The sequence below is a fragment of the Cyprinodon variegatus genome, unplaced genomic scaffold (genome assembly GCF_000732505.1).
Source record: "Cyprinodon variegatus isolate N-32 unplaced genomic scaffold, C_variegatus-1.0 Scaffold24, whole genome shotgun sequence".
Classification (NCBI taxonomy): Eukaryota; Metazoa; Chordata; class Actinopteri; order Cyprinodontiformes; family Cyprinodontidae; genus Cyprinodon; species Cyprinodon variegatus.
This window is the reverse complement of record NW_015150477.1, coordinates 78,826-87,468: the sequence shown is the minus strand read 5'-3', so window position 1 is coordinate 87,468 and position 8,643 is coordinate 78,826. Positions and strand designations below refer to the sequence as shown.

The 8,643-nt window shown below is 37.2% G+C and overlaps 1 protein-coding gene across 1 annotated transcript; it reads right to left on the bottom strand.

Annotated features, from left to right (window-relative positions):
• Positions 1–5,939: 5,939 nt before the first annotated feature.
• LOC107096917 (P43 5S RNA-binding protein-like) lies at positions 5,940–8,236 on the bottom strand. The gene is made up of 9 exons (XM_015393816.1): positions 8,123–8,236; positions 7,953–8,053; positions 7,794–7,890; positions 7,616–7,704; positions 7,434–7,507; positions 7,201–7,281; positions 6,407–6,636; positions 6,280–6,333; positions 5,940–6,212 (listed from the first exon to the last, which is right to left on the bottom strand). The coding sequence occupies exons 1-9, from the start codon at positions 8,234–8,236 to the stop codon at positions 5,952–5,954; spliced, it is 1,101 nt and encodes a 366-aa protein (XP_015249302.1). The 3' UTR covers positions 5,940–5,951.
• Between the last annotated feature and the right edge of the window lie 407 nt (positions 8,237–8,643).

Below are 8,643 nucleotides of genomic sequence, written 5' to 3'. Positions count from 1 at the left end.
TAAATATGTCTCAAAGTTGCAAAGTAACAGGAAGCTGGCATTGAGGCACTTTTTAACTTTAGCATAAAGCACCTCTGGGTAAAAGTTTACATACATTAATTGTGGGCAATCAATGTCCCATTCATGTTATTAAGCTACATCTGAAAATAATGCTTTAGAAGACTATAATCTCAAGGTAACCTGAATAAATCATAGAATTATTCATTACCTGTAATTTTACTTAGAAACTGCAAAAGCTGCATACATTCCCACTGCTATTAGGGCAAAGGCTCTTGGATGTTTTTATTTTTTATTATTATTATTTTTTATTCATTGGATTAAAAACAAAGATAAAAAATATTTCTATGCAAGGTTTTTATCCATCTGACTCAAAATGTCCTATTCAACTGAAAAGATTCAGGAAAAACTTTGTCTCAAGTCAAATGGACACACTAGTGTCCCTGTCCATCATGGAGGCGGCTCTACATCCCCATGAACTGAGAGGGAGATCACCAAGAAAGCATTTCTCACAGATCAACTCCTTTAAGCTCAATTGAAATGTGAAGCTACCAACAAGAACAAGCAAAGTTCTTTTTATATTATTTCCATTTTTTATTTGGTTAAAATACCATGACGTATGAGTCAAGGTCAGACCTAAAAAATATGTTATTGTAGAGCATGGTAGTGGCAGCATAATGCGGATGGTCTCTTTTGCCCTCAGTTACACAGGTGCATTTCAGAAAATCAATGGAATAAAACAGAATTGCCAACTTCTTTAGCTTCAGTTTTATTCATTGATCCGATCCCAGCCTTATTAGAGATTTATAAGACGTACATAAAAGCACATTATTGATCTTGAAAAAAAAAAAGACTAAATTATAACACATCCTGCCTGAATTGTGCCATAATGACTGCCAAGAGAAATATGATTTCTGTGCAGCTCTTACATATTTACCCAAATTTAAGTTGGAGAGTGGAATTATCTTAGCCTGTATATACTGTACATTTTTTCAGCATGTGGATTACATAAAATCCAATTAGGTTTAAACCTTTTTATAAGACATTTTTCTTAAATAAATTGAAATCTGATATTTTACAGCGTAGTTATGTACTATTTCTATAAAAAAATATTTAAAAAACCTACAAAATTTTCAAATAGAACAATATATGCCAAGCGTTCATTCTGATAGTGTTTACTTAGTCCTTTTGGAAGATCAGGAGTATTTGCACATATGCCATCGTCATTGATCTCTATCAGTAAACACAAAAATTCATATTGTATTCTGAGTGCAACGTTTTTCTTGCCCCTTTTCCCATTCGATATGTTTTGATGCTTTTTCACACTTAATCTTTTACAGTTTTTGGTTTCTCCACTTGGTGTAGACTCGCTTGGATTCATTGTTTCTCTCATAGTTATGACCAATGTTTCCTCTATGCTGCACACCTGCACAATCGTGCACACATTCCCAGAGCGAATAAGAAAATCTATGCAGCGCATAAAATAAATGCTATGCTAATGCTAATAATAATAAGCTATGTTTTTCTGTATCATTTTGAATCCGTGTATCATTTGTTCTTAAAATCAAAAACATTGATAAACGAGACACAATTGTTTTTTGCCCCCAAACTAAATTAAAATATATAAATACACACACACACAAAATATGTAAATATGTAATGGAAATACATTCATCTTTAGTTATCAGCTCTTATAGCATCTAATATCTATGAGCGTTATCAAAAATTACCCTGAATGCGTGAGCCATCTGGCGCAAGATCTACTCTTCAATCCAAACTTAAAATATAACTATCAGATTGTATAAGAATTATAAATACACTTAAGAGTTGTATTTGGATGAATATGTTTAATTAAATGTCCTTTAATTAAACATATTCAAGTACATAATGACAAAAAGAACAGGGGTCAATCAGCACATTCTCACATATAGTGGCTGCAGCAAACATCCCCTGCTGACTGTGAAGGATTTAGTTTAATGAATCATATCAATATCATGAAATGCTTACACTTGTATGTAAGTTAGATAAATGCTAAAAAAAAACAGAGTTACAGGAGTTTATACTGTATCACAAGCTTCAGCAAACATTTCACTGTGCAAAATGTTAATGCGAACAAATAGTTTGGTCTAAAAGGTGTAATGTGTCGCTGACTCGCATCTGAGGAACAACATTTTTTTTTTCATTTGAATTGGGGCCAAATCACTTAAGTTAAACTAATGGAAATTGCTGCTGTAGTCTGTTATTCTTTTAATAAGGCCATATAAGTTATGATCCCAGGTTTATATCAAGTTTAATATTGGTGTGTGGCGACAGCAAGCACATCTGCTGATGCCCACATCGGTCCTCAGTCTTCTCAGGAGCCTTGTCTGTATGTTTAGACACATGAAAAATTTGCGTGAACGTTGGACACGACTATGGCTCTGTTCCTTGTTTACCCAAACCATATCATACCTCTGGGTCCCATTTCACTAACCAAAGATAAAGGATTAAATTGGGATGTTCCTGATATTTGGACCCAATTAAGCCATAATTCGTTTCAAAAAAGCCGAAACACTTAAATTACCAAAATTATTTATTCTGACCAGGCAGGCTTACTCAAACCTAGGGTCCATATCTACTCAGTAAATGGTGACACCGATCAGAAACCAATCACTGGCGGATGAGGGAAAACGTTTAGATGCATCACCGCCAACTGCTGAGATTGGACTGTGGGCCAGCATATCAACCAGCAGAATCTATATTCTTGTAAATCTCCCTGTTCCTTCAAAATCTTATAAATGCTGCAAAGCAATGAGGTCTGTCAGTGATGCCGTTTCCCCATATGCATTTTTATCAGATATATATTTATTTGTATAGAACAATTCAGTACATGGACAAGTCAAAGTGCCTTACATGAATTAGATAATAAATTGAAGAAAAAGAAAAAGCAGAATTAATGCTTACCATATATTTCTTAATTTTGTCGGTGGAAATTGTTACTGTTTGATGCGTTTAAAGAAGGCATTTCTTTTAAGCTTGACAGAAATGCATTTATTAGGCCATCTGTGTGTTGAAGAGATTAGAGCAATGTTCAGATTTGAATTTCAGGTAAATGCATGAGTGTTACTGCATTTCTGGGGACATCCCAGATTGCAGACTGCTGGGTCCCTAAAAGGAGCGCCGTAGAGAACAGTGTTGGGCTCAGATATTCTGCTTGTCGTGTAATCCTACATGCAGTAGAAGATGCTGAAAATCTATCTTAGCAAAGACAATAGTTCATGCACCATCAGAAGTGCATATTTGGCATTGAAAGACAATGGATGTCGCATGTCCTGACCACAGAAGAATGGAGGACATCGATGAGGGATTTTATAGTATTGCACACATGAATTAGGCTACACTTTACAAAAACAAAATTAACAGGTGGACTACTTTTTTCATTTTTTTTCATACAGGATTCCTTTTTGTTAATGGTAAAATATGATTCTAGAATCAACCATCATAAAACAGTGTAAAAACAAAAATTCTGCTGCCAAATTAAGTTTTTAACATTAAATTAAATCAATGAAGTTCTCAGGATCCAATGCCAAGAATCCCACATGAAATAAAACTCCACTGGAACAGATGACTGAATGGCTGAACAGAACTGTAATATAAATCTACCACATCTGAACATATCGTTATATTGGCTTCCACGGTTTATTTTCAGGTTATTAGTGATAGAAATGACAACTCCTTAATGGCTATTTCACTTAGAATTAAGGAATTGGTATTTTGGGCTGCTTAGTTAGTTGATCCACTTTCCTTTTTAAATCAATCTGCGATCGACCTCACTGTATTAAAGAAAACTCCAGACCCTCGTTTAGCTTTATTACACCTGGCTGGAGGTAGCCACAGCTCTGGAGCCTGCCTTGGTGTTTGAATCTGATGAAACAAGGACGCAATCCTCACTCTGAGTTGAGTCTGGCTCTATCCCATCCTGGGATTTCTTAAACCAGCTTTGTTGCATAGGGCTGTGCTCAAATGATCTTTTTAAGCGGAATATACACAATACTCTAACTAAAAATAGATGGGAGAAATAAAAGTGTAAATCACAGAAAATAAGCAAACTGTTCAATAATCCAGAAGACATTTGTATGCAACCAGAGTAGACATTGAGATATTTAAGGTCATAGTACCCAACGAAAAATCTAAATACCAAATCTATGTGCAAATCTCTGACTAGAAATGCATCTGAGCTTTACGTACAAATGGTTCCAAACAACCTCGGATGATGTTTTCTTTTAACAGGCTGCTTCATCTAGATGTTACGTTTCCAGATATCCAAATATGTGGTTTTCAAAAAGATTAAGCTATACGTTTTTTTAAATCACTTTCTATGCCTTTAAAAACGGTAAGGTCATGTTAGCAGTTGGGATCTGGCATGGCCTTTGAGTGAAAGCATAAGATGTGGTTTACTGCATAATTCATGTCATATGCTGTTCTATTAATTCATAACCAGGACAATTAGTGTGGCTCAAGGGAAAAAGTGGATTAGCTTTTCCAATATCAAAATATGTTTAAACTACATTTCAGTTTGAAATCTCAAGCTTTTCGTTGCATTTGACTGAAATCCACTGTGCACAGTGATTTTGACATTTTTTTAAAAAGGTATTCCGAGGCTTTTATCTTTGATTTGTTGGAAAGCTTTCCAGCTAGAACAGCCAAGACACTGGAGATGATTCAGAGACTAACAGCTGCAGCTAGCCGAGAGTAAGTGCAAATAAAAGCTTAGGCTCAAAAAACAAGCAAGTCAGTGTTTGCAAGTCAACACAAAGGGCATGAAGGTAGATCAGCAGTGAGGCTTAAAAATTGGGAAAATCTACCTTCAAAGTGAAGGAAAAGTAAAGCCATTAAACTTTACCTGGAAGGCATTTGCACCTTAGAAACGGCTCAACCAGCTTCCTGATCCAGGATAACGAGTTTTACAGACACTGGAACAAGGACCTATTCACCCATAAATGCACTTTTTCCTGCCAAGGAACATTACAGGTCAGCTTTAATTTTAGAAATGCATTTTGAGCCTTAATGTTTCAAAACCAATTGCAAAATTACAAGGGAAAAAAATATTTGAATCTAAATGTGGCCTTTAAAACCAAACTGCATTTTAATTGCTTTAGTTTAGAATAGAAAATCCTTTTGTCCCAGAATGGGGAAATTGTGTTACAGCAGCAAAAGGTTATAGCAGAAGTGGTCACAATGTAAACCTTAGAAAGTGTATAAAACAGAACATTTAACAAATAATGTACCATTTTTAATATAAATGCATCTGCAGAGTAAACGGCTGTGGATGTTTTTACAGTAATGGATGTGATGAATGGCTATAGAATAGTTTCATCGTGCATCAAGAAAAACCTTGACGTTAAAAATCTTTATGACTAAGATTCTTAACTTCTAAAGTTGAACTGCACATAAACCAAGAGCGGAAATGAAATGCCTACCTCTACTGACTAAGAAAACTTGTAGAACAGCAGTTTTGAAACCTTTGTGTAAATCTGTAGACTTTGTTCTAATCTGATCCACCCCCAAGTTACTGTGATTCAGCAATTACTCATGCAGTTTTGTTCTTTGCTATGGAGCACTAACATGAAGCCAAGGCAGACACACAAGGGCAGCAGGAGGAGAGCAGCTGTGTGAGTGGGCCTCTGTCAAGATGCTTTCCATTGCATTTAAGAGGCGGGTTATCGCGTTAGACCATAGAAGAAAATCCAGACTGCCAGTTTAACTTGCTGTTAAACTTAATTTATTGGGTAATCATGCAAAAAAAAAAAAAAAAAACCTTAAAAAGTAAATTAGTTTCCTAAAAAAAAAAAAAAAAAAACCTTAAAAAGTAAATTAGTTTCCTTGTTATTTTCCATCAAATTCAAATAAATAAATTAAAGTGACCCAATCTTATATAAATGTAGGAAAACAAAATACAGCCATCAATGCATTTTTCAACTTTTCACCGATGCAACCTCTGGCATCTCCAAAGGACGCGGCTGCTTAATCCCAAACAAGCCGCGCAAGTTGACTTCTGGATCTACATAGTGAGGGATCTTCCGTTCACTGAACAGGCCTGAAAGGTTGGTTTCCACTTTGGCACGTCTGGAGATCCGCATGCGGAGGGTAAAGAGACGTCCCAGGTTATCCTCCACCAGCGGATGATCGTTTCCATTCAAGCGCTTCTGCCAGGTTTTCTTTAGTCTCTTTCGTTTCTGTTGGGATAATAAGTTTAAACGACTGAATTCTTAAAGAAAATAATGTTATTTTGTAGGAAGTTACCCCCAGCTTTGCGGCAGTGGTGTCATGCTGAAGAAGGTGCCTCTGCATGCTCTCCTGCAGAAGAGCAAACGTTTCGTTTCTGTCAACTATTCACACAAAACATTTTCTCGAGCCGTCCAATACTCACCCTCATAGCAAACATCCGGGGGCAGTCAGGGAAGGAACACTTGTATTTCAACAACTGCAGATGCACCTTGCGAATGTGGTGCTCCAAGTTAAAGGTTGTGGAGAAGTAGGCCTGGCAGTTTTCTTTGGGACACATGAGCACCGGCTTGTGGGAAGCGTGGGACCGTTTGTGCCTCTGCAGAGCAGCACCCTTCTTAAACTCCTTTTTGCAGACTGGGCAGGTAACAGTAGCTGTAAAACAGAGGTGTTAAACTTAAGAAAAACTATGCAGTACATAGGGTTTCTAGAAAGCACCTTTAAGGAACAGAAATATTAAAACCTTCAGTTTGTCAGCTTATACAGATTAAGCCCGTTTTAAAATATGCTATAAATATTTCACACATTCAAGGACTGTTTTGATTCCTTCTAATTGGAAATCCTGGTGCACTTCAGCACCAAGACAGTTCTATAATATACAAGTAGCTAGTAATGCAAGAAAACAAAAACAGTTTGCATTATTAAACAAACCAAGTCACTCTAAAATGTTATGCAGACAATCTGCTAATTTAAAATTTACCCAGTAACTGCCAGTCAAACCTGGCCCCTCTTTGCAGAATCACTACTGATTAGTTTAACCACCATTAGACTGCTTCAGATTTTGCTGCAATTTACTGTCTGATCTGTTCCAACTGCTCATTAATGGTTGGCAGTTAAAATATTAAAATATCAGTGGTGGCTGGTGAGCAAATTTGCCCCTTTCCATCCAATTCTGATGCCCTCAGTCTTCAGCCAGCCATATGACCCATTTCTACCTACCTGGATGTTTGGCCATGTGTTTTTGAAGTTTTCCCCAGGTGTGTTCAAGCACCTGGCAGCCTTCATGAGGGCAGAGGTAACCTGCAGATGCAAAAACAAATTGCAACGTTGAGTTAAAAAATGCATTTCCTTCTTCCCCTCTGAGACAACTTAAGAAACCAAAAGCTTTCTTCTGTTCAAAATTTTACAGCTACCCCTTCCAGACCAAAACCCAACAATCATTGGAAACAAACCTGCATGCTTCTTTTCATGGGCTTTGCGTGCGATGTGGGAGCTGAATGTTTCAGTACATCCATCCTTGGTACAACTACACCCAGAAATAGTACAAAGGCAGAAAAAACAGAGGACAATCTATTGTACATTAAATTCTGCTCATGCACCATGCTTTACACAATGCCATCAAGTCGTAACATACTTGAACGCTGCAGGCACATCATGCTCCTTTAAGTGCAGCTTTAACATTCTGCGCTTCTTGAAGCTCAGACTGCAGGTTGGTTGGATGCACTACAGGGAAAAAAAACAGCTCGATTAAACTGGCTTTCACCTAAACGCTACTTTGTCGCCATCTAGTGGAGAATTTGGTTTATACAGACCTTAAAAAAGCCATCTTTGTCTCCATGTGCGAAGTGCGTGTGCCTTTTCAACTTGTTTGCAAAGAAGAAAATCTTTCCACAGTTTGCCATTTTGCATCTGGGAAACAAATTATGAGATACCTGGTTTGGAAAGTTTTGATTCAGTTTAATTTTACTTACTGGAACTGTTTAATCCCTTTATGCTGCACCAAGTGGCGTTTCAGGTGGGATGTCCTCTTGAAGCGACGACCGCATCCAAGGACTGCGCACTGGCAGGGCCGCTGAGGAGAGACAGGTTAACAACAATGGCTTTAAAGCTCATTATACACATTTTGAAGCGTTTGCCTTACAGCTCCGGTGTGCAGAGTCTCGTGTTCCTTTAACTTCCATTCCCTTGAGAAAGTGGCCCCACAATCAGCATTGCTGCAGCTGAACAATCGGGCCTCACAGATAACACCATTCATTCTTCTCTATGATCCAACCTCAGGATGCTGGGAGGCCGCCGCGTTTCCACACCTCTTTTTATAATATCCCAGCACACTTAACACTAATTAGCGACCAGAGGAGTGGCAGTAACAACAGCTGTAACTAATTTAATTGATTAGCAGGGCTGCCAACTTTTCACCAAACCTAGGAGTGAGATTTTGAAAGAAAATGGACATGCATACTATAAATCCCTTACCAAATAGTTTATTCAAGTATACTCAAAATGCACTAATTTCATATTTAAAAATCAGGCAGTGCACTTAGAGTTTACTTATTCTAAACTATATTTCATATACTTAACAATAGTATGGTCAAGTGTACTTGACCATACTATTGTTAACTTTCTTGTTTACTAAAGTATAGTTTAAGTATACTTAAGTAAACT